Below are 25879 nucleotides of genomic sequence, written 5' to 3'. Positions count from 1 at the left end.
AATATAGATAGCACGCTCACACTAAATAAGAGAGAAGTTGAAAGAAACCAATGAACGCAAAGTTCTTGATGGACGAAAATAAGACGCTTCCCAGTGCCCTCAGAAACAGCATGAACAATGTCAATGAGGGGACAGTGACTCCCCCTCGCTTGTTCGAGATCAGTGTAACTCAGACTGCAGTGCCTTTCATGACAATTGCCCAACCCTTGCTGTTAATCCCACTTCTCTCACAGATTTGATGGAGTCCAGGCGATTTCTGTTGGCCATGATCTCTGCTTGGAAAGTCTGGTGCTTCTGCAGTTTGGTCTGCAGATTGCTTGGATCCTTCCAGCTATCATCCTGGGCAATGCTATTCTTCTCATTGATCCAGGCAGCCACCTTTGGAGAAGAAAGAACAGAAGTAGACAAAACATTCAGTGTTTTTTCTTCAGCTCCACCCTGCCAGGCTCTCAAATATGTAATAAAACATGGGACTGGTGAGTGGGGACACAAATGTCCTCCTCCTGAGGTTTTGCTTCCCTAAGATGTTCCTGTCTTTCATAATGAAGTCACCTCTGTATGTCTGTTTAGCAGCACTGTTACCTGGAAAGGTGGCTGTCTCCATGAGATAATCCCCAGGCAGTGAGAAAGTGCATGGGCACATGTGTGTGTGGGGAAGAAAGGGCAATTATCTCCTTATTTCTAACCTGTTCTCATAAGAAAAGAACTAATTTGTCTCTTCCCATGAATATTAAAATGGTTATACATTCCCTTTTAATGCATTTATTTCTTCTGCATTTTCCTGGTGTCCAATGCACAGCAGATCTTTTATCTGGTGACTGGAGGGAAGCTGTGACTTGAAAGCTGAAGAATGTCCCTTTACTCTTATCCTCATCTTTCCCAATATCACCTCATTCCAGACTCAGTTCCTTGATTTTTCTCCAAGTAAATCCCTGCAGGGATTCAGATCTATGCAGCACAGTATGTTTTAAGAAACCAGAATACCATGAATCCTGTGTAATTGTACCTCAAAGGAATTCCTCAACAACTTCTGCAGAAGCCTTGATTCCTCTAGCAGATGTCTGCGAGCAGCAGCATTCTCCAGGAGTTTCTCTTTTCTGAGATGAAGACAGATGTGTGAGGTAAAAGCCACAGAGTGAATTACATAGGATAAGTGTTGTCAGACTTCAGGTCTAAACCACATGTGATCTAACCCTCTATTCTCTAGGAGAGAAGTGTCCATAATAAGCACCCTCCCATGATTTGGACTGTCAGAGGAATGCTTAGGACACCATAGGAAGGATTACTAGCAGATAGGTGTGTTTAAAGTACACTGAAATTCTCTATATATGATATCTGCCTCTAGGAATCACCATTATTGCCTTTCAGTGTACAAAAGAACAAAAACCTAGCATGTTTCTTATATGGAAAGCCTGGGAGTATGATGATATTTGTCGCCGATAAACCAAAGCTACACCATCCTTTCATCTTCTTCCAAATGTGGACCTGCATCACTTTAACTCATGTTAATGTACGCATGAGGTAGTTTGATCATATTAATGAAGTCCTTTGTTCACTTTGATAATAAGGGAGCTCCAATCTCTCTTTGTAAATTTTATGTATATCTTTTCATCTACCATAGCACTGAATACAACTGCTTCTACTGTCAGCATTTGTTTAAGATGAACAATATGCAACATGCTAGGAGAAATGAAGTAATTCACGTGAAAGGACAAGGTCTGATCAGAAAAATAGCAAATGCCCAAATAGATAAGTTGAGCAGGGCTTTAAGATCAACCCCATTAAAGCAGTGAAAAAGCAATTGTGTAGCAAATGACCTTTCTTGATGCTATTTAATGATAATGAAGTATTTAATGGCACAGAAGGCCTCTGGTTTTTGTTTGCAGCACTGCCCCTAAGGCCAGGCCAGGATACAGAATTACAGCAAAACTGCCTTTTTCTAAATCCCACTCCCCCTCCACTTAACTGCATTTTGCAAACCTCCTAATGAAATACTGACTAGACTCAGGCCAGTTTGGCAAGTCACAGAGTAAGGCGCAAAGTTGATTAAATGCAAAACAGTTTATGGTTCTCTTAAAAGGTTTAAAGATACTAGTCACAAGGGGAGAGTCTTATTGCAAAAGAGATGGGTGGCTGACATGGGAAGGGTTTGACTTCACCTCCTCAAAACGGCCTGGCATCTGTTGGTGATGTTATTCGAGTCATAATGCTTGTTCTGTATTAGCTGCTGAGCAAATGAAGCCATCTCATCAATTTTCTCCATCTGAGCTTCCAGGGCTTTTTCAAACTGTGCATGTTTCCGCTGTAGGCTCTCCACACTAGACACTGAGTCCTGGATAGAATTCAGCAAAGGGAAGCTGCGTTCAGTTTTTCCATCCAAAACACCGGTAGTCCAGAAGCTAAATCGCATTTACCCCACCTTTGCAAGCTATCAAGAAAATGTATTGGTCTTTGAAATTTATTGGCATTGAATCTGAGACTTGGGGGCTAAATTATGTTCCGTGCATGGTCTAAGGCCATTATTTCAGCGTCAAAACTGAGTTAACTGCTGGATGCTTAGCTTCTCCTGCATATTGTTGTGCTGCATAGAACATATCGCTTCTCAAGAGATAAAGCATCAGCTCCTAACCGTAAACTGATCTTAAGACAGATGCTATTTTGGAAGCAAATGTGGGATCCAAATTGAGATCAGAGTTAAGTGAACAAATATGTCACAGAAAGAGATTAAAATTAGAGCTTGGTTTCAACCCATGGACTTTGGAAGAGCTCAGATCCAGATTTGAATTTGAGGACTGGAGCTTGACATTACAGTTAATCTGGAGAAACACAGAATTTGGCTTCTTGTAACATTTGTGAATCCCAAGCTTAATGACTCAGAGTTCTCTTTTCAGCACCCCTCTGCACTTTTAATTTTAGAATCAGTGTTGTCAAAATGTTGTTACCACAATAAACTCTGCTTTGCCACTATTCTAAAGGAAGCAATAAAGCTCACATCAAATGGGTCAGAAAAAATCTAGACTTCTGGGTGCTTACATGAGTCATTGGAAGGGAAGGTACTCACGGAGTATTTTCTGTGCATTGCTGAGCTAAACATGACTTGAAAATGGGTGGCTCCTTCTAAGTGTTATATATTTCAATGGAGGGACTGTAAATACATGCCTCCAGGCTGAAAATTACAAAGATGGACACCAGCCACTAGCATTATATGTTTTTCATACTATTTGTCCCAATTGTGTCTACACTGAACTCTCAGATGTAACTGTTGTTCCTGCAGAGACAACTAATTTTGTAGCACCACCTACACAATGTACAGGGTAAGCTAAGCATCAGAATGTATATCCAGCATCCTGCATAGCTTTTGCAACCCATGCATGAGTCTGCGGTTTCAGTTATTGCAGTGTTACTGGTACCCGAGGTAGGTGATTTAAAGCTACACTGGGTATGTCAGCAGCAACAGCAGTGATGACTTGCACACTGCTGGTAGATGTATTTGGGTCAGATATGACCAGTTAGAGAGATGCAGTCTCATTTTCCTGCTGTAATCAGAGTAGCTGGACTGTTTCATTACTCCTGGGGCTGAGAATCTTATCCTCTGTAAAGTATCAAGGAAAGAAATTGGATCCTAAACTGTCAACAAGACAGAGCAATAACTTCAGAAGAAGAAAAATCATAGGAAGGTTCAGAGCACATCATTGTACTTCACAGCTCCCTTTCTTCTGGATGGATTGAAGAGATAATAGTAATTTCTTGGAGCACCTACCCCTAAGTCCTCATTGGCTAGGAAAGCCTCTTTGCTGCTGAGCCAGCTCTCAGTCTGTTCCACATAGCCATAGAATTTCTGTATAGAGGAAAAACGCAGTCATAAATGTGGTATGAAACAGAGGCAAACCTGACTTTGGCAGAGTAGGCTGAAAAAAACAATCTCCGAGGGCTATTCCAGAAATTAACTGCATAGCACTGAATGGCAATAAGCATTAGATGTTACTAAAACCACATGCATAACAATTATTATTGTAACTTCCTCCTTTATAATACGATTATTTCTTTTGTCTAAGACATAGGATACAATACAAGTACTTGTAGCCTGTTTACCAACAGTGTAGAAAGTGCTGTGCAAGGCCAATAAAAAGGATGGTAACATGGCCTGAAATAAGTAGAATGTAATATATAAAGAAGCATGAAAACAGCTCTTATCATGGTTTAAGTTCTCATATATATGAAGCTTTTTAGATGGGACTAGTAGCACCAGCTGTTATTTAAGGTACTTGACATTCCCCGTTGTAAAATCTCCATTTCAGTTATTTCTAACTTTTTCCAACGTGGCCATTGAGCAGAAATGTTGTGAGATGACTGTTACAAGTAAGTATTTCTGGAAAACTGCAGCCAAACAGCTTTTTTCTTAGAAAAAAGTCAGAAAAATATAGTATGCCATGCATGCTAAATTTTTCTTCAGGTCTTTTTTTTAAAATACTCTACTACCTCCATGTTTCATGGGGAAGGTTATAGAATTTGGTAGAATAGTGACGTTCCATGTTAAGTATGTGCCTTTTGCCAGCTGCATGAGTGTTGGACCAAATTTTGCTAAATTTTATAGCCTTTGAAAAACATATGAGCACCGATGCCACAGAGATTTCTCTGATTTTTAAAGGTACAATTTCTAAAAGTTCTGCCACCACTAAGTGTGCTTGGCTCTCTGCGTGCCTTCCAGAAACTGGTGCAATATACATTAAACAGGGGGTATTATTAGTATATCTTTCATTATACCATCTTATAAATGTGCTGTTTTTGTTGAGGAAAGTTGTCAGTGGCATGTGTATTCTCAGTTGAATGTCTTTTCACTCACCTGTAGTTCTTGTGCCTGAAACAATTTTATATATTGCTCTTGACATGCTCGGATCATCTCAGACCAGGCTTGCTGTAGTCTGAAGAGGGACTGGTGAATCTCAGGGGTTGCATAGTGACCAGAATCGACAAGTTCTTGACCATAGTTACTGAGAGAGTTGAATCTTTCCACTCGTGCTTCAATCTCCTCCTAAAATATATTACACTAACGTTAATGTCAAGGGTTTACGGAATGCCAGTTATTCAGAATAAAAGGCTTAAGGTGAAGAATATGGGTTGTAACTTTCCAACACCAATATTTGTATGGAAAATCATTCAACTTTGAGCTATATTACTGAAAAAGCATAGGATTGCCTAAGAGAAAATAACATGGACAATAAATTACTTTATTGCTTTAGGAACAACTGGTCTTCTACATATCAAAAGTGGAATTAAATTAGAAACAGATTAGAAAGTGCTTCGATATAAACTAACAGTTTTTAACATCCATAACACCGTTCCCCTCCAGTTTTCCTACATAAAGGTGGTTCATTTGAGAAACAGTGCCTAGAATTTTCCCTGTCCTGCCAAATAAATCAGCATCAGATCATTAAATTAAAGACATGGTTTTACTTTATTTTGTGGTGTTAAAATGAAATACATCTAACTTTTTCATCTGGTCTGAGGAATGAGTTATGCCTATATACTGAATCCTGAAGGTGAAAGCATTACAAGCAACAATGACCCCTGCAAACTGAATGTGGAATTCCTAATGTAAACGATTTGAAAATAAAAATAACCATGCACGGAAATAATACCATGTATTAACTCATAAACCACCTTAAAAACTATGGCATGTACTATAAAATGTCTGAAATTAGAACTGCTGTTTTTAGGGCTTTTTTTGGGGGTGGTGTGCCCAGTCATATATAACACAGCTGTAAGGTAGGCATTCTATTTTTTTAAATTCAGATTAGCACCTTGAGTTCAATCCTAGTCTCTCCTGAGGACTTTGGTTTGAGCCACTAATCTGAATGAAAAAAACTCTCAATTTTTTTTGCCTTGTCTGTAATTTTATTTTAGTTAACACAGTACAAAAGAACATATTGCCTGGATTCCTCCTTTTCTGTGTGACTACCTGCTTAGAGATATTTGGGTTCCTTTACTAAACATATTAAAGACTTAGATCTTGCTACCATCTAAATTTGATGTACACTACATCAGTGGTTTGGGGTATTTCTATTGTGAAAAAGAATTATTAGCAAAAACATTGTTAAGTCTGTGCATGAGGCAGTGTTGTTAAAATGGAAGACTCTGAAAAAGGAGGGACTTCAGGTGCTTCATACTAAATTCAAGTCTAGAAAATTAATCAGAATCTACAAATAATGGGACCCAGAAAGCACTGTGTATTAGTCATGATTCTGGGAACATGATTGTTAGAAAAAGTAACATAACTCGAAAGAAAAGGTAACACAACAGCTGAAAGATAGTGATGATGCTTGGGAAAAAGTATAATATTAACTTTTTTCTAAGGTTAATTAACAATATTCCTCCTTTCAGAAAATCTGCCAAAAATATTAGCCAAATTAGCAGCCAAAAGATTGTGTGGTAATTAGCACTGGCATATGAAGTATTTCATGTGTAGTACCATCCAATAGTAATTTACTGCCTACGTGAGACAAACTGCTGTTTTTATTTTCCTCTCAGGCAAATGGAGTTTGCATGACAAATATCTAACTCAACGCTGAACCAGCTTTTTACCAACAGGGTTGGACAGCAGTACAGGTGAGATCTAATGGGGCTTTCTGAGACTTTTTGCAGAGACGCAAGCTACCAACAGCCCCTGGGATGGAGTTCTGTCAATATGTAGATGACTTCTGTCCCAAACCTGTTATTGAAAAAAATCTTTTCACCGTGTTATTCACAGATGCATTTAGCAAAATTCTGCTGTGTCTGCAGCAATTAATTCCCATGGAAAGGACTCCCAGTATGTCCAATCGTAAGTAATACTTGCCTTTCGCTGCTGATGCTCCTCAATCATGCTTTCCGCTTCATTTGCACTTTTAGGAAGCCCCTCTGCTTCCATTAAGCCTCTGATGTTTTGGGTCCAATCTATCATCTCCTTCATCTCCAAGTTAAACTTCTGCAACAGATACGAGGCTGCCAGCTTCTCCTTCCTGCCACACAATGTGCAGTTCAGCATTATCCAACACAGAAATACCTAGTTACCTCTCCCTCCCCATTTGCAGAGGAAGGTATCCTACAAAAAGCCAAATGAAGTGAATTCCTAGCTTTCCCTTACAGCTCCTAACAGTCCTCATGTTAAACCAGAATCACAGGAGATGCACACTGCCTTGGAGATAACGTGCTTACCTTCATAGGTGAAAAAGTAAAAAAGCGTTCATAACTGTTGCTTCCAGAAATGAAGGCTAATCCTTTCTTGTTTTGGAAAGATTCAAGGAAAAAAAAATCTTCTAGAATCATCCAAAAATAAGTCTTTCACAAAGGCTTTGTGATCAATCTAATCTGACAGTCCTGAGGCATTTTAGCAACATTATTTAGTGGGATAAGCCACAAATTCATTGTATTAGTTTTCCCAAAGTCAGTGGAACTTTTCTTGTACCAAGTCACAGTTGTTCCAATGCAGGTGTCTTAGCTGTCTGTATAAACTTTGTAAAGGATCCTCAAAAACTTTTAAAAGGCCCCCAGCAAGTAGATTTGAGAGCCCAGGAAGCAGCTTTGCTCCTGCTGAGAGATATTCAGATCACTAGAATTCTTTACCTTTGTTTGGCCTGTCCCTGGAGTCGTAGCCAGTTGTTTTTCATCTCCTGTTGCTTCATAGTCAGTTTGTCATTTATGGATGGATTCCTTGTGAAAAGGCGGAAAGATTCCAATTCCAATGGCTGGGAAGAGATTTATAGTGGGGTGAATTTATGCCAAAAGTTGATATTCATTCCTGAGTTTGCCTTTCAGGAAAAGTTCATTTTAAGATCCCAGTTTTCAAAAGCAGATACTTAAATGACAATAACAAAATATACAAAGGGACTTGGTATATGCACAAAAAAATACATGTGCATTCGCAAGCAATCATCCGTGTGAAGAAAGAGATGTGTGTTGCTTCACACGCATAAATGTTGATTTACAATTAAGAAAGTAGTTTTGCAGAATAGGGACAAACATACAGGAAAATGAAGTGCTGGTTGTAACCTTTATTAGCTTAATCTAACTAAGATGGGTAACAAAACCCATGAAAATATGGCACCACACAGAAGCAACAAGACTTGCCTTTCAGCAGAAGTCCCCAAAATCATTTGTGTCTATCTCTACTAACAGCAGCGTCAAAACAGTACTTTCAGTGTAGACTCCTAGTTGATGCTGGCTTCCTTAAAACAGCCTGATAAACAGTAATGAACACTCACCAACCCAGCTTTAAAGTTGGTACCTTTCTTGTAAAACTCCAACAAATTGATGAAAGGGAAGAATTTTAGTTATGCAGAAAGGAGAATATGCCAGGCTGGTTTTAATCCATAAGAAAAGTACAGATATTATACTTTGTACATGATATTTGTGATAGCATAAAAAAACCCCAAACCCAAACCTTGCTCATCTGTTTCCATGCAGCACTCCCCCATATAGCCTTGCTAAAGCTATCTGTGGATTGCTGACTAGTAATCACTGCCATTTCATGTGAGAATTAGCTAACAAAGTCACAATGTGTGAAGGTATCACACATATTGCTACCATTTGCATATATTGTGAAGACGACATTTAGAGAAAGTTTGTGAAAATATTTTCTTATGAAAAGGCTTAACATTCTGGCCAACAGTGAAAAATGTGAGAGGTTGTCATAGGATTTCTACTACTACGGTTCAGCTGAAAACATTTCTTTTTGTTAAAATGTGCAATTTTATAGGAGGTCAGACCCATATTTAATGTTCAAGATTAGTCCCAAATGACGCAAACCGGCAATTTTACAAAAGCCAAAGCGGACCAGGCAGGCAATTATAACCTAAGATTTCTGGTTTTGATGTCTGTCAGAAAACTACATGCGCTGTGCGTTTTGCATTTTAGTTATAAACAGAGCTAGAGTCATGATTTTCGTTCAAGTCAGTACAGAAACCGGGGGAAAAACAGAGAGTTAAATTTGGATTCCACACTTTCCGAAAGATATAGGACAGTCAAAGCTGGCTTGTAGGTGAGGGCCAGAGAATCAGCCAACACATTAAAAAGGGACTTCTCTTCCTAGATTTGGTTCATCGGTAAGAATAACATTTGACACAATAAAGTAAGATTAAGCAGCTCCTTCTGAGAAGAAAGCTGTGCTGCATTTGTGTTGCAGTGCAGTTCATACTAATGGATCTGAAGAGTCATGCTGATCTTTGCACCGTGTTTCTAAGAGGCAAAAATGAACTTTTTTACAGCATCCTCTGTACTTCCCCACTTCTTACCTCCATTTTGGACTTAATAACACTGATTTCTCTCTCCATCTCTTCATGCCTTCGAATGAGGTTTTCCACACTTTCCACATCTTTCCCATAATCCAGTGCTTGTATTAGTACACTCTGGAGGGGGCAATAGGATGTGCAAATGGTGAAGATGACAAAAAGCAAAAGGATCATATCTTGTTTCTTTCATACAGTCTCCTCCTTCCCTTCTTCATATTGCCATCTGAATGTTCTTATTGTCTTTTTAAATATCAACAGGGCACCTTGTCTGCACTCCTTACAGAGATAGAACAAGAATTCACAACTCTTTGAACAGTCACAATCCTACTTAAGGTGCCTCTGGCCATTGATATATAAAACAAAAACCGGAACGCTTCCCTGCATTTCTCAATCTTTCTTTTCCCCTTTTTTTCCATATACCAAAACCAGCCAAATATTTCCCATTAAATCGCGACACAGAAATTCTTAAGTGTGTTTTATGAAACTATGGAAAATAAAATTGACCCTCGGTATCCTACCAGAAATGAAATTCCAGACGATGAAGAAATACATTCATAAAAGTTGTTATAAAAATTTCAAACTACAGCTTTGTAACCTTAAGCAGTACCACTACGTATCTGCCTACTGACTTATAGTTAATATAATTAGTTATGTGGATGAAATAATTAGTTTTTATATAGCCTTTTTCTTCTATTAGTCTCAAAATTATAATCCAGGATAGGCCTTTTAACTTCAATGTTCTGAATTAGTAAGATTTTTATACAAATTTTCAAAGTTGCATATTTAATATGTATGCATTGCACAGCAGGGAGAGATACACAAGCTAGTGTTGAACGAACGACCTTTGAATTTGGAACACTAGAAGTTGCTATATTCAAGCTAAGCAGATAATTCAGAAAAAGCTCTATAGAAACTCAGCTAACTGGCTTTTGGTATTCAGAACTGACTTGGCACAGGACTGTCTGAAGGAGATGCAAACTTGATACATAGACAGCTATCAAAGATCACTGCTGGATACTCAGTACCCCTCTAGCAACCAGCATGCCTGGGTTTGTCACTGTTAGCAAAATAGAACATTTTCCCATTTCAGTTAATCAAAACCTGAGCACTTACCTTCTCGGTAATTCTCTCTGTGATGTCGTCAATTTCTCTGATTAAGGCATGAATCTCTAGGGCTCCCTCCAACTTCTTCCTGTATGCACTCAGGTTACCATGGAAACTGTTCCACCTTTTATTGAAAATAATATTTTAGAGGTGTATTTCAGAGGTGAGGCTTTCTACAACTGTTTTATGATGCTCAGTTCTAAGTAAAAAGACAGGATTTCTGAACTACCTTGTGTATGGATTCCCACTTCCCCACAATTTAAAGTATTTTTCTGACAAGACTGCCTGGCTATATTTATTCCAAGTTTTCAGGATGGTATGAGGCTTAAAAGCTAAAAAGTTCTGATCCACTTTCCTTATGCTCTCAATAACCTCACAATCCCTATCTTTAGGCTTTTGGTTCTTAGCTAACGGGCTGTGAAGTAGTAAAAGCAACATGCACTTCACCAGGACAACTATGTGAACAGACAGAAATGTCTTAGCTTCATGGATCTAGTGTATAAAGCTCTGTGAAAGAGCATTTTTCTCTCCAAGGCTAGAAACATGACTTTTGCCCTGCTGGATTAGAAATCCTTCTGGCTAACTGCTCTGAGAGTCTTGAAAGGCAACTCCAGTGCCTGATGTTCGCTAGTCACAATGTTAAAGAAGAAAATATATACAGCAATTCTTTCATTTACCCCAGCCCAAGCTAATCTTCCTTCTTGTTTTTGCTTTACACAGAAGCTTGAAAAGACTACTCACTTCTCATTGAGCTGCTTCCGGCGCTCGTATATTGTCTTTGTTTCTTCCTTGTTCTGTTTCTCCAGTCTCATGGCCAGGGCATTGATAGCCCTGATGTGAGCATCATCCACTGTCATCTCCTGTAAAGTGAGAAAAGGAACAAAGGTACATGGTTCATAATGCTTGTGACTGAGTTTTCCACTGCAACGTGAAAAACAACAACAACAGCAACAAGCAAGAGCTGTACCTCACTACCAAATGTTTCAGACACCTGTGTTTTGTTCTAGTACAACTGCTGGTGTTACCAGTCCCTGATGAGAAGATGGTAAAGGCAAGAAAGGACATTAATGACTATAGATACAATAATGATCTAGGTCTAGATGAGGACCCTCGAGCTTCATTTCTAAGCCAGGCATTCCAGCAGGGGCTCTGTTGAAGAAACAGAGGTGCAGTTGCTGGTTACATAGGTGGCTGCTGTGGAACAGCTGATATGTGGCAGACTGTTCCTCTGTCAAACAGGTAGTGACTTGTGGCTCCTAGGACTACTCACTGGTTTTTTTTTTTGAGATACAGTCTTCTGTCCAGATGTGCCTTCTATACTGGGGACAACAGGCTTAAAATCCATACAGCCTTGAGAAACCCACACAACCTATGGCATTGCGTTTTCTTCTAAAGCAACATCACTGCATTTTAAGAGGTACACTAAGTGTTCAAGGCAACTTGCTTCCTATGTACATACCATAGAAAGGATAATATTTGCACATTGCACATATAATCTGGACTATAGTGGAATAATTGTTCTTTCGGAGCATGATGGATGGCCAACACTGAACACTGCTCCAAGATTCAAAAACATTCTCTATTTTTCTAAGACTCGTAAATCACAAGCTTAGCAGGGAGATGTTAATCACTGGTGTAGTAGAAGAACAGCTGCAAGTTTCCAGTACACTGTTAATAGAAGTAGTGACTCTATTTGTATTTTATTTATGCTATATCCATACCAACGTGCATGCTTCCATATGTGCTTTACTATTATACACGGCCATAAAGTAAACAAGAGAAACCAGCAGACAGCCAGATATTATTTGGAAATCCTGCAGCCTCCTCTCCTAGGATTTAATAGCAGCACAGTGTGACACAATATGAGCAGAAAACCTGGCAGCCATCAATGCAGGATGATTGCTCCCTACCCTGATCTCAGATTTGGCTAGTGAGGAAACCTAGACTGGATGGATGCACACAGTGGCCAGGAGCAGCCTGCTTCTGTTTGTATCACTGTATGAAGTATTGTATAACTAAGCATCAGCTATGAGGGTATCACTGTCCCAGCCTTTTTCTGTAGGACTCATGTTCAGAGTGGTACAGGAGCAGTGGCTACAAGCTGATAGTATCTAAGGCCAAGAGTTTCCTGTGGCACATAAAATCTACCTTATGCTGACTGGGACACCGGGTTGTTTCTGTCTCTTTCACCACCCTCCTTTTGGCTGGTACAACCCGTAGCAGAGCCCTTGCTCAGTCCCTTAGCTCACAGTTCAGCTGGTGAGGACTGAAGGTCTCTTCACTAGTTCCCTGGTGCTGAAGCTTGAGTATTTTGGCTCTCTACCCAAATCCAGTACTAATGCACTGTCACAGGAAATTCTGCCGGCCTCTGGAAAGGGGAGGTCAGGGTTTTCTTCCAGGTGTTAGGCACACCTGTACTGTTACTTTGCACAGAAAAGTCTCCTTCTGCTATTAGACAACAGAAGTAGAAGGTGAGAGGTGCTGTAATGGGAATTGGCAACAAAATAACAGGCAAAAAAGGATAAATATTAGGAAAGAATGTTAGAGTAAGTCTCACTCATAAAGTCCTAATACACCTCTTTCCAGACCTTCCTCACAGCTTCCACACTAGCAAATCAGCACAGCAGTCCTTCCTGTGTGACGCCCAGACCTGTTAGTCCATATCTGTACCAGTTCACACAGAGAGAACAAGAGGCTTCTGCAAATGCACCCCCTCTATGTATGGCCTCACAGCTCTCAAGGTGGGAGCTGAGGCACATTGCAAGGAGGCCCTTGTTGTGGCAGGGTCTGTTTCCTAGCATTCCCAAGGTTTGGTGCCCAAGTTAGCACATCTCACTGGGGGCAAGAGAGGTAGGTGGCATGGCTCAGCACCACAAAAGAGAGTCAGAGATCTCAGCACAGACGGGTGAACTGTGCAGCTACCTCGTCACACGGCTGCTATCCAAAACGTTAACCGTTGCTTTATTTTACTAAATGTCTGATTAACGTTATGATTCATGATCTGCCACATATGCTGTATAAACAAAGTCCCGCAAATATATGTGCTTCATTTGGATGAAGGAATATGAGAAACTTGACTGTTCCTCAGGAGGAAGGAAATGGAGAAATAAAGGCAGGAAATGGAGAAACAAAGGCGGGAAATGGAGAAAGTGGTCAATATTTTTTTCTTATGGGCTTGTTCATGGAAGGTCTATATCAACTTTCAGATTCAAAGAAACATAGCTCAAACAACCATTTTTAATCCACTTTTGGGTGGAACTTACTGTGATTTGTGGACTGCATGAACCAAACTGGAAATTTGCTCAAATTCAGGCTCACACAGCCAGATTTCCAGTCACGTAGTGAGATCCAAAATTTTAGGTTGTCATGAGTGCCTCACAGCTCTGTTTAGACATTGTCAAAGCAGAAGGCAAAATGACAGAAACTTCTATCAATTTTAATGGCTATAAAGTGGTAATGCTTCCTACCCCTGATCTCTCACCTCCTCAGGGTACTGGAACTGTATTTGCTATCATATTGCTGGGCTGAAAAGATTACTGTTGCTTCCAGTCATACAAGGAATGCGCATGGAAAACACCTCTTACCCCTGATGTTGCTCCACGGAACTCATTCAGCTTTTTCATGAGCTGCAGGCAGTGTTCATAGTCGTTTCCCACATCACCCACATTAATCATGACTTCCTGGGAGAATAAGCAGCAGACAGGCAAACATTCAGGCTAACAGTGCAAGAACACAGCACGTCCCAATGCTTATGGTGATCCAATCAGTTTTGTGATGTGTCTGTAAATCACTGATCTACAGCTTCTGAAGTAGTCTCTTCTGATCTTTGATAATTATGAGACTTAGTTTGAACTCCCTCTCCAATCTCTTACTGATTATGGCAACAACCTCTGAATGAAAACTTGGTGGATCAAGTGACTCTTCCTTCACTCTTACAAAAAGCAGCTTTCAGATTTGATACACAGTAAGGGTGAGTGCCAGCTGCCAAATGCTTCAGGTCTCTTCCATTCTAGTCTGCCTTCATTTCTGTCTCAATAGAGGCACATGAGGTGACCACCGATAATCAAAATCTCTTTATGTTTACATTTTACATGAGAATATGTGCTAATACTATCCAACTGACTCTGGCATAGAAATACTCCAGAACTTTTTAGAATTTGTTGAATCATTCCTTCCATATTGTTTGTAGAACATGTCATGATTTTTCCAGGCAAAAGCCACTAATAAAATATCCTGGAAGGTGACACATTTATCAGAAGTTCGTTGATGACTAGCAAGTCTCCAGTGTGCTGCTTGGGTTAAATACTAGAATCCATTTACCTTCTCCCTGATCCAGGCTTCCACCTGGTCCACCTTCTGGAGAAATTCTAGGAAGTCCCGGCTGTCCTCCAGCATCTTTCCACGGGCAGCAACAGCTCTCTTCAACTTCTCCCAATGCTCCTGAAGCATGTGCATTTGGCGACGGACCTCTCCTGATTTTGGGTGGCCTTTTGATACCAGAGCTTCTCCTTTCTTCACATTCAGAAGAAGAAATTAGATATGAAGGTTGCCACTAATTTTTAATGTGATTACCATGTTACATGACCTCTCTAGAAGGACTCTTTGGCTTTCCTAACCTGGACTGCACAATAAATTACTAATATAAAATCTTATTGCCTAAACAATGCTGCTCAGCTGAAAAGCTTTTATGTCTGGAGGGAATCAAGAACACTAGGATTTTAATATTTCCTTGCCAAGAATGACATTCATCAAAAGGGAGCACCAAGAGAGGTACTACAGGTGATTGTGCCCTTCAGCTACCCTTCCTTTTCATTCCATCTAGCTGTCCTTCTTTGGATAACCAGCAATAATCTGTAAAAACACTAGCAGAGTGGGAGAGTTACCTTATTAACAGCTCTGATGATTTCTTCATTTGCTAGAATCTCTGCCTCAAAGACCTGATGTTTCTGCAGCAGCTTCATTTTGTCCTGCAGATTGCTGGGGTCTTGTATGGAAGGATCCTCTAGCTTCTGCATGCGTTCACTGATCCAGTCTTCTGCCTGCAGCAGTGTGAGGCATCAGAGTTAGCGTGGTTTGCCATCCTGGGGCCTCCTCCCAGGACATGTTCTATGCAGTTGCCTATGTCTGGGCTAGGCGGATTGATCTGGCAGGTGCCAGCTGAGGTGACTCCACTTACTGAACTATTCTACTTGCTAGGAAATAAAAGCAGGTAGGAATGAAAATAATTTTCATCTGACCACAAGAATAATGAAAAATTCCTTGAATACACCAAATGTTATCACAAGCCATAAACAGATTATATAATCTTCTAGATCAGGTATAGAGAATCCTTGAGCAGATATGCAGCCTTGACATGGCAAACATATTTAAAATGAGGTTATGACAGCTGAGCCTTGGATTTAGGGCTCTGAGTTTCAGCTCCTGTCTCTGTAATTGACCTACCTGTAAGCTGGGTTAAGATTCTTAAAGAATTCTGTGGCTCACCTATAAAACAGCGCTAACATTTCCTGATCTCAGCCATGTTGTAAGACCTAAATGCAAAGCAAATAAAGCCTTACTGGTGGGGCCAAGGACTAGTGATTATTTGAAAGCAAATACAACTCTATTTGCTTTTACATTTCATAAAACTCAAAATGGTCTAGTCAGGAACGTCAGGTTTGGACAAACAGGTGAACCATGAGGACTAACAAAACAAGGATTGTGCATTTCTCTTAGGAAATTCTTTTTTAGGGGATTTAAATGTATGCAGAATAGAATGGACAATAGGAGAGAGAGTTTTCCACAATTTTCTTTAAAGGCTGCTCAACTTTAGCCCTTAGCACTGAAGGAAATATTTCCTATCCACCCAAACACTGAGAACTGACCACTTGACATATGTTGTAACTGATCCTGTTGTCCTCAGGCCACTAAAGTAACCTAATGTTTTGACAACACAAGAACAGCAAATTTAAGCCAGCTTTATCCGTTTCAAAGCATCTTGGCTGTCCTTGTGCATCTGTGCTACATGCACACAAGACTTGACAACTGGAGGCTTTTCTCAGTTAATTGATGATTTGAAGTGTTGTTTTAGCTGCTGAAATTTTATAAACAATAACAGAAATAGCTTTCACTAGCAGCACACTCTCCGGAAACTCTTCCCCTCCAAAGCACAGCTAGAGACTCAAACAGGAGCCTTATGTCAAGGTTGCCCAGGACAGCACACCGTCATCTGCTGTTTTCATTTCTGACAAGCTGGGGCCTTCTCTCACTACCCAGCTACACATTAATGCTTTAACATCACTTAACTGACTTCTCATTTGTATGGGAGAGTCTCATCCGTACAGTTAGGATGAGAAACAAATTAATCTCCTGTATATAGCCACTTAAAGGGTGATTTCTCTCCTACTTTTTAGCAATAAGCAATGGCTTAATCACAGACTGAACAAAGCTGTTTAAAAAAAAAATTCACATAATCACATCTGCACTCTTCGTGGCTTTGTTTATTTTAAGGCTTAGTTAGGATGGCTCTAGAGAGTGAGAGGTCCTTCCCCTGGCCCCACGTCCACATTCAGAGGAGAAGCAAGGCTGATCTGTTGTCCTATGATCTTTCTATGGAAAGACTAACGGTTGTCTGGACAGGCATTTTCACTGTATTGAAGACAACAGCGAGACTAGTGTTATGCTCAGTGTAGGCACATGGGACTAGTCTTATTTCTATGGGGCTCATAAAAAATATGGACAATATCAATTTAGAAACCTACACTGTCAAAATAGCAGTTACTGTAACCTCAAGAACATAAACCTTTTGTAAATTACACTGATTTTTAATAACAGAAATATTTAAAACATATAAAGGAATGTGGCTGTTCTAGAAATTTACAGATAGCAACTAATCCTCTCTCTCACTCCTCTGAGATAGTCAGTGGTTTTTATTCTCTTGTGCAGAGGATGAAAGTGAAAGGAAGTTAAGTGACACTAACATGATCAGCAAGTTTCAGAGTCAGCATGAAAACTCAGAGCCAGCTTTAGAAATCAAAACTTTCAAATTTATGATCTTTCCTCTTCAATAACTGAAATAAATACACATAGTTCTAAGTAACAACCTGCTCGTTTGCTTTCCATGTTAACACTGAGGTACAGACTTTGTGACACAGTCTATAAGTCTGTCTTGCTTCTTTAGGACTAGAAAAGCACCCTATTTCTACTGTAGGAGTGTGTCCTATTTTGTGAGATGCATGCAATCTCCTGAGTTAGTTTTTGTGGGTTTTGTGCAGAAAAAACAAAGTCCTATGTTCTGAAAAGGGTACCAACTGCAGCAGCTAGCCTTCCAAGCAGACCATATGATGTTGAGCTTTCCATCCTCTCATCAGTAATCAGAGACTGTGTTGTCTTTGTACTGATGTGTGTAGCTCTCTGCGTAATTGCTTCTAGAGAGTAACTAGGAGACTTTTAACCATGACAGCAATCACTATTTTCTGCTGAGACAAAAAATTCTGTTTGATCAATAGAAATCACTTAAGATGATTGCAGGATTGGGAGTTTTCAGGGGAGCGGGACCTCAGCTACAGGGTGTGTTCTCCTAATAAGTAAGAATAAGCAATGACCTCATTGATTTCACAGCTAAACTCAAAACTCATCTCTGCAATTCAAAATCCCTTTGGGGACTCTTCTTATATATGAATGTGTACACACGTGTACACAGAACATCATTAAAATGAAATCAAACATTCCATTCTACCCAACAAAGAGGAAAAGAGATATTACTATAAGTTTGTTTTGTTTTTTTTTTTTTAATTCAGTGGTGGCATTCAGATTCTACAGCAGTAGACTTTATGTGGAGAAAGTGGATGAGAAAAGGGAAATATTGCTTACTATACAAGGCCAGATCCTCTGCTATAAGTGTGTGACTCAAGAATGAAGGGGGACCCCAAGCCCAAGCACTGATTTGACAATTACAGAGATGGGAAGAAATGCAGAAGTATTCCTACCTAATGGGTTGATTGTATCTCTAGGAGGGCATTGATAGTTTGTCTACCAAAGAGGATGTTGGCAGTTCTGTGACCTTTCCATTAGAGGTATGTTGCTTTTCTAAAAACGTTAGCTCTGTGCAATGCACCATCCACTCCTTCTGCTAGTCCACAAGGTGGATTGGCCATTACTGGTGAACTGGTTTGTGTGATAGGAAAAGTATAGCCAAATAATATGAGTTAATATTTGGCTGTGTAAATAATTCCTGATAAAGTTTATTTAACAATAATAATAATAATAATAAAAAATGTGTAAGTGTGTGGCTCTGTCTCTTTAGTGTAGCCAACAAGGAGAGTATTTAAATGTTTGATGATTTTGGTGGTGGTGGTGGTGGTGGGAGTACCAAATATATTGTGCTGCAAATGGAATTTTAGCAGCCATTTGTACCTTAGAACACTGTTTAAAAGAAAAAAAAATATCTTTGTCAGCAACAGCTGTGTTCAAGCATTCATCCACCTTTAGTGGCCATCATAATTTGACCTGTGTCAGAATACATGTCTTTTTCATGGGCTAGGAAGTGACAAGCACCTGCAGTTTTTCTTTAAACTGTGGAGGATGTTCCACGGCACGCAGCAGCAGAAGGGATACATACTAGACCACCAAGTGTTGCAAATGTCCCTCTGGGCCCGGGCACTGTTGCTTATGCTAGCACATTTTCCAGTCACACACATTGTGTTGCGCTTTGATAGACTGTCCTTCTATGTCTTTCCAACAGCAGGGCCAAGAGCAGAGCTACTCAATTACAGGACTAAGGCCAGAAAAGGAGACAGAGATGAACATATTCTGCAGAGACCATTCTACAGCAGCTGAAGAGCTATGCTAAGTTACAGCACCGTTTTGAAGGCCTTCAGTGAACACTCACTGGCAAAGCTTGGTGCCCTTGCCATAATGCTTTCCACTTTGTATTCACCCTGATTTGAAATATCTTTTCTTTCCCACTAAAGGAAACATAAGGTAGTAGCTAGCAGTTTTCTTTTTATTTGTTTTATTTTAGCAGAGCTCCTGGAGCATAAAGTAGCTGTAAGGGGCACAATGCCGCAATGATAGTATAGTAACAACAATGGCACTGGAGCTCCTACCCCTTTGCGTGAGTGTGGCAGAACAGGAGTTGCCGTACCAGAGTAGATCATCAATCTACCTAATCTCTAGCAAAGGTGAACATTTCATCCAACAGAGATAAGCAGCTCCTCTGCCTTCCACCCCCATCCCAGTCTAAAAGCCTCTTACCTCTTCCAAGTTCTGGTAGAAAAGTGCCAGAAGAAGGGCGGTCTGCAGCTTCTCTCTCCTACTCTGAGATAGATCCTTGATCTGCTTCTTCCTCTGGTGAATTGCGTTCAGTTTGTGCTGGATCTTTAGCCCTTCCAGTCCACCAACCTCTTCTAGCTTGCTTGCCTGTTCTTGAAGAGACATCATCTGAGGAGGCAACAAATCTGAAATTACTTTTACGCTTCCAAGTGGTGTGAAAGAAACAAAACCCAGGCTCCGTTGCATACTTGGAAGATTCTCTGTTTTTTTTTTCTGGAATTAACCAAGAATAGCAAGGACAAGTTAACCAGCATTCCCCCCCCCCCCCCCCCTGTACTATGTTACATCTATGATGTCCTTGTCATTGGTCTCCGTCGTGCTCCCTGGCTACTTAAATGAATTAAAGCTGTAGCTCCAGGAGTCCAGTGCAAGGAATCATGGAGCAAACCAGACACCCATGAGTGCACAGGTTTTATTTCTTTGTGGAAATCAGGGGTTGGAAGGTAGCTCTCAACATGAGCAATCAGTCTGGCAGGGAGCTGGCATTGATTCTGGGAGCTCATTCCTTCTGGGGAACCCAGGCACAGACCCAGGTTTGAGTTTAGCCCTAGCCTGGGGTGAATTATACCAGTGGCCACCAGACAGGCAGATTCCTTTACATGCAGGTGAGCAATTCAGCATCTGTTCCAAAGGTGCAAAGAAGCTAGTCAATTTGATACAGACATTGTATACCAAATGTATATTTAAATAATTAGACAATTATTTTCTAATTATCGTCTGTCCTACTGTATTTTACTTTCTTTAAAAGCCACTTTTTTTTTGTTACGAAAAAGGCAGAAACTTCTGATATCCATAACACATAATATGGCCTGCTTTAAATATTTTTTTCTGCTAAGTCCCACTATTCAACTTACTAAGTGGTTTTCCTGTCTCCTGCAAGAAAATGCAGGCAGGATTTGGGCATGGAGTGTTTAACACATATTCTCCACTGCTCTGCCTCTTATTTCACTAAGCTTCCCCAGTTTGTCTTTGGTTCAAGCATATCAGGCATATCACACCTGTCAGCGATTTAATATGTTGCCATATTAAAAAAAATAATCATTCTAACTCATGGGTTGGTAAAATATTTGTTGATTTTTGTACCTTCTCATCTTGTGATGCCAGGAGCTTCTCAAAAGCCTCATGTTTCCTTATCAGTTGCTCTATTTCATCCACAGAGCTTCCGAGGTCACTGCTTTTCAAATAAATCTATTAAAAAAGTTTCATATTTTAATCAGTGGGTTAATTATCACATAAAACTGATTCATAAACATGAGAATTAGTATTAACTCTGCAGTTGAGAGTACACTTGAGAGGACAAAAAACAAGAACAGAAGGCAACTGAAATTGGAAATTAAATAGTAAATGGTCTTGAGCAAGAAAGAGAAGCATTAACAAGTCCAGCTAAGGAAAGTGACCTATCACTGCTTATTGCAATCACTAAGTCACAAGGCTGGCAGTGAATTCCAGAGGTCTAAGCCATCCTTGTAATCCAAAGCAAGATCAACACTGTCATGTCTGACAGATGTTTGTATGATTCCTTCTTAGAAGACTTCCAATAATGGAGGCTTTGCAGCCTCTCTGGGCAATTTATTCCAGTGATCTGTTACCTTTACCATTAGCAAGATTTTCCACATATCTAGCCTGAAAGTGCATGGCCGACACTTCACCTCATTAGATACTGCCCTCTTCATCACAGAAAGGAGATAATTCCTTTTACATTTGCTTCAGACTTGCACATGTCTGTAGGCTCTTGGCATACTGGGGTTTCTATCTTCTGTAGGCTAAAACTACCCTGAATGATCAATCAGTCCACAAAGGCTGCGTCTTCTTGACTCTGATTATTCCTATTGATCTTCTCTGGGTTTTCTCCATTTCCACTTATTTTGAAATGGGGTTCCTAATACTTGATGCAATATGTGACAATAAGCAATAAGGCTGCCAGAGTGAAGGCAGTGAAGTCAGCAGAGAGCTTATGTGTTCTTTCCAAGCTGTAATCTTCTGCATGTATCTGTGTACGGTGCTTAACTTTTACACAATACCATGAACTCAAGTTCACCTTGTGACTATAAGCTTCCAGAAACTTTTCAGAAAAACTGCTATCAGACCAGCTTGTTCCCATCCTGTATTTATGCAGCTGATTGTTCCTGCAAAATGTCATAGCTTGCACCTGTACCAAGTGAATTACAGCTGTTATTTTCTTTAGCCTATCTTTCCAACTTGCCTGCATTTATTTTATTTACTGTCTGACCTGTCAGTCTCTGATGCAGAAAGGCCTTAGTCTAAAATAAAAAATGCAGTTTTAAGAAACTGACCTCTGCAATATTCGCTTCTAATACTGTGAGGACCTTTTCTTACTAATCCACATACATCTCTAAGGCACCACAGTGTTTCTTGACTCTATTCTGGTGTTAAGAGAACTGGCTGTCCAATTATTTCTCCTATGCATTCTGTTACATTCAGTTTTGTCAAATGCAAGAGAATAAACAACGTAGCTATCTACTACCAAGAAAAAATTAAGCCTTTCTGCAGGCCAGTAGGAATTTATTCTTTTCCGGTGGTTTTAATTCCCTTTAATACCCAGTTTCTTCCCTTATTAAATGATGAGATAAAAGCAGGACAAAAACCTCAGTCAGAGGTTCTGATGGGCCATGAGCAAAAATTACCCATGGACAAGGATCACAGTGGAGTGAATATGACTGGGCAGGCTTCTGGAGTTCAGGCTGCTACGAGGGACTACATTTATTGGCTGGGACGTGGCACTGCGTAATCCATTCTGTAAGCTCATGGAATTTTAAGTATTTGGATAAGGATGAGAAATTCCAGCCAGTAATTTTACCTGGATAAAGTGCAATTAGTAGAGATGGAAGAATAATTTGAGATCAGTGATATAGTGTGAAAGAATTAAGAGGCAGGAAAGAAACAGAATAGAATCAGTGAAACAACACAACAGCTAATAGTTTCAGAAGAGGGCTGGTAAAGGATGTAAGTGAATCTGTGCCTTAAAAGTATAGACATGCACAGGAAAAAAAAACATCTAGAGAGATCTCTCTTGCTTTGCAAAACATTACAGTTTTGTAGCAGTCTGACAGGAGAGAAAAGATGTTCTTCAGCACCTACTTTAGAAAACCAGTAATGATGTTCATTGCCTGGACAGAAGTATTGGATGGCTGTTTAACCCCACAGGGCATCTTTTGAAGGAGAGGTTTCCCAGGCATGTGTTATGTGCAGGGGAATCCAAACCTACTTGTCAGGGTCTGAGTGCACCAATAGGCTCTGGTATTGAGGGGAGCCCTGAGCCCTGCTTTGGTCCTCCTGGACAGTCCCCAGATTTCAGTCATTACCTCGCTTTGCAGCCGCGATCTCTAGCTGGTCAACGGACCTTGTTACTGCTGCTGCCACTCAGCCCTCCTTGGCAGCTGTGGCTAAGAGGTCTGACAGCCAGACTTGGCCTGACTTCATGGCTCATTTTTTTGGGAGTTAATGAGAGGAATATTTTGCATATACATAAAAATGCACAGAAGAATATCATGCCCAGGCCAGATGTTCAAACTGCTCTATATTAATCCATGCCGAGTATCAGAAGACAGGTGAATAAATCCCAACACAGTAATCACTGTCAAGAAAAGGGGAAGGCCGCTGTACAACAGGCCTAAGTTTTTAATAAGTCTGACCCATAAATCACTAGGATGCCTAAAGATATTAATTAATGCCTCTGTTATGTCTCTGTATGTTAAATACAACCCCCACCAGAAGGCAGATATTCTGTCATTCAAACTTAAATCCTTTGATCTATCATACTCATCAAGTATATGAAATTATGACAGATTTTTTTTTCGTTGAGTGTTTTTGGATTTGGTTTGCTCTTGTGGAGGAAGATCTCTACATGTGTGGGCTCCAGATCCATGTACTGTAATGCTTTGTTAAACCACTTATAATTACCACCCATATTTACACTGCTTTTACTAACACTGAAATAAAAAGTTACTGGCTGAATCTCACTCACTCCTGTTCAGGGTACACAAACATATAGCCACAGGCTGCATCTCTAATTTGGTGTTTTAAATGCTGCTTTAAAAGCATTGTAGCTTCTCTATCATGTTTTGGGGATTATCTACCATTCTTGATCAAAAAAAGTTTTACCTGAGGAAACAGAAAATTCCAATACTTTTCCACATATCTTTTGAGGACCTTTATTTAGTAACTCTTAGCAGTGGAACTGCAAATTCTGTGATACCTGAAGAAATGGTCAGCCATTAGTTTCCCTGCTCCTATATCTGTGGTGGAAGAAAAAGGCAAGGGACATCTACCGGTAAAGATGGTTACTTTCTTTGGAAAAAGAGAACAGAGACATCTGAGAGCAGGGGTGTGGGATGGTGAGTCATAAGCAGCTGCCACTGGAGTACTTGGTGCCTTGCTCCCACTCAAAATCACTGGGGAAAAAGGTCCTCCTGACTTCTGAAAGCTTTGGACCAAGTCCTCCAAGCAGAAGCCCGCGCAAATGATCTTGGGAACCCAGGTTTTCATACAGAGAAAGAAAACTGGTGCACAAAAAGAGAAATGGTGCAAAAGAAAACTGGCCGCATAGATTACAGGCGATGGCAACACACTTAGAAGGAAGCAGCCCCAGTAGCACTAACAGTGCTACGTGGAGAGCTGGTGAGGTAAAATCTTTCCATTCATCTTTTAAACAGAAATTTTATGACAGCAATTGCTAGAATCAGAACCGCAACACTTTTTTCGTTTAAGCATTTGTTATACCAATTTGAAAGCAGAATGGAAACTGGCTCCCACACCACAATGCTGGCCTGCGGCCAATTACATCACTTTTTGGCATATTTTTAGACAGGTCCCCAAACTCCTTCTTTGAATGAGATGTGTTGATTTCAAATACAAAACACTGCAGAGCTCTCCTCAGGTAACCTACCAAAGTCTCCCACAGCACACAGCAGGTATAAACTTTCTTGAAAGTTTGTTTCTGTTATGCATCATGGTCCATTGTCAGGAACTTAATGCTTTGGCACAAAAATCACCAAAGACTTGACCACTTGCTATGTAACAGACTTGTTTTTGAAGACTTGCAAAGATGCTTAAAACCACAAAATGGACTTGGCCCTTTTTGAGGTTTGAAATGGATTATTAACAATGCAAAGCACAGAAACAGAGGTTTTAACCCTACTTAACTGGAGTTTTTCGCTATTTCTGAGCCCATTGCATAGATTTATCCACATTGTCATAAGACCTCTTACATACAAGTTAATGCAGAACTAAATGAAAAATCCAATTTAAAAAAATGTTCATTCTAAATAAAATAGTACTATATACATACTTATGTGAAGGCACAGGCCAGCTAGCTTTTGGAGAAATACTGAATGAAACATTTTAGTCATTAGTATAACTAGGCTTTCTGGATGGCACAACTTTACATTTATACATGCTGGAAGTTGACACAGTCCCAAAAGAAATTTGTCTTCCAAGAAGTCTCATTCTTATTTCTCTAGAAAAAAAACTATTCTAAGTATTTGTGCAAATCCACCCCTTTCTCCTGCTTCTGCTCTTCACAGTATAACAAGCTCCACAGATTTTGTCCCCTACTGCTTGCCCTGGGCTTGCTGCTGAGATTGCTGGAACTCCACTGAAAACCTTTCAGCTCTAAGCATGTACTAAAAGCCAGAATTACTGCCAGTTTTAAATGCCTTCACCTAAAGCATGTAATCAGTTCCAAACTTTCTGCCCAGATAGATAACAACAAGGTTTGATTGTTATACTTCTGATAAAAGTAAATACAAAAAAGAATTAATGAAAAAAGAATAAATTTCTTTTAGCAAAGTAAATAAATGAGCTTAATACCATTATTATATATGGTTCACAAATATGTTGTACTATGCTTCAATTTAGTAGAAGTTATAACAAGGTATCATACTATAACCATAAGTGGACTAAAACACACTGAAGTTGTTTATAAAAAAATACATACACCTTTTCTATCATACAGACATGGCTGAATTGTTGGTCTCTGACCTCACAATCTAGTGGCAAAATTCTAATGTTAAACGTATTTAAAATTTCCTTCTCCCGTCCCACTGCATGCTGTCTCATTGGCATAAGAATATGATTATCTGAAATTGGAAATGTATATGGAAAAACACAGACAGAAGTCAGTGTTTGTTTTCCTGTAACTGCTCTGATTCCTTTGTCACACCTATCGCCTCCTTCTT

The 25879-nt window shown here is 39.9% G+C and overlaps 1 protein-coding gene across 1 annotated transcript in view; it reads right to left on the bottom strand.

The window, feature by feature from the left end:
* The window catches only part of SPTBN5 (spectrin beta, non-erythrocytic 5), a 99391-nt gene that overhangs the window by 23292 nt on the left and 50220 nt on the right, over positions 1 to 25879 (bottom strand). The window contains 15 exon segments of the mRNA XM_064462471.1: positions 232 to 378; positions 1007 to 1097; positions 2160 to 2332; positions 3761 to 3838; positions 4844 to 5032; positions 6836 to 6998; positions 7603 to 7724; positions 9270 to 9383; positions 10380 to 10494; positions 11112 to 11230; positions 13955 to 14050; positions 14691 to 14882; positions 15254 to 15409; positions 19605 to 19790; positions 20766 to 20870. Coding sequence (XP_064318541.1) covers positions 232 to 378; positions 1007 to 1097; positions 2160 to 2332; positions 3761 to 3838; positions 4844 to 5032; positions 6836 to 6998; positions 7603 to 7724; positions 9270 to 9383; positions 10380 to 10494; positions 11112 to 11230; positions 13955 to 14050; positions 14691 to 14882; positions 15254 to 15409; positions 19605 to 19790; positions 20766 to 20870 — 2046 coding nt within the window.

The sequence above is a fragment of the Phalacrocorax carbo genome, chromosome 10, assembly GCF_963921805.1.
Source record: "Phalacrocorax carbo chromosome 10, bPhaCar2.1, whole genome shotgun sequence".
Classification (NCBI taxonomy): domain Eukaryota; kingdom Metazoa; phylum Chordata; class Aves; order Suliformes; family Phalacrocoracidae; genus Phalacrocorax; species Phalacrocorax carbo.
Note: the sequence above shows the minus strand (reverse complement) of the source record. Positions and strands in the feature narration are given on the sequence as shown.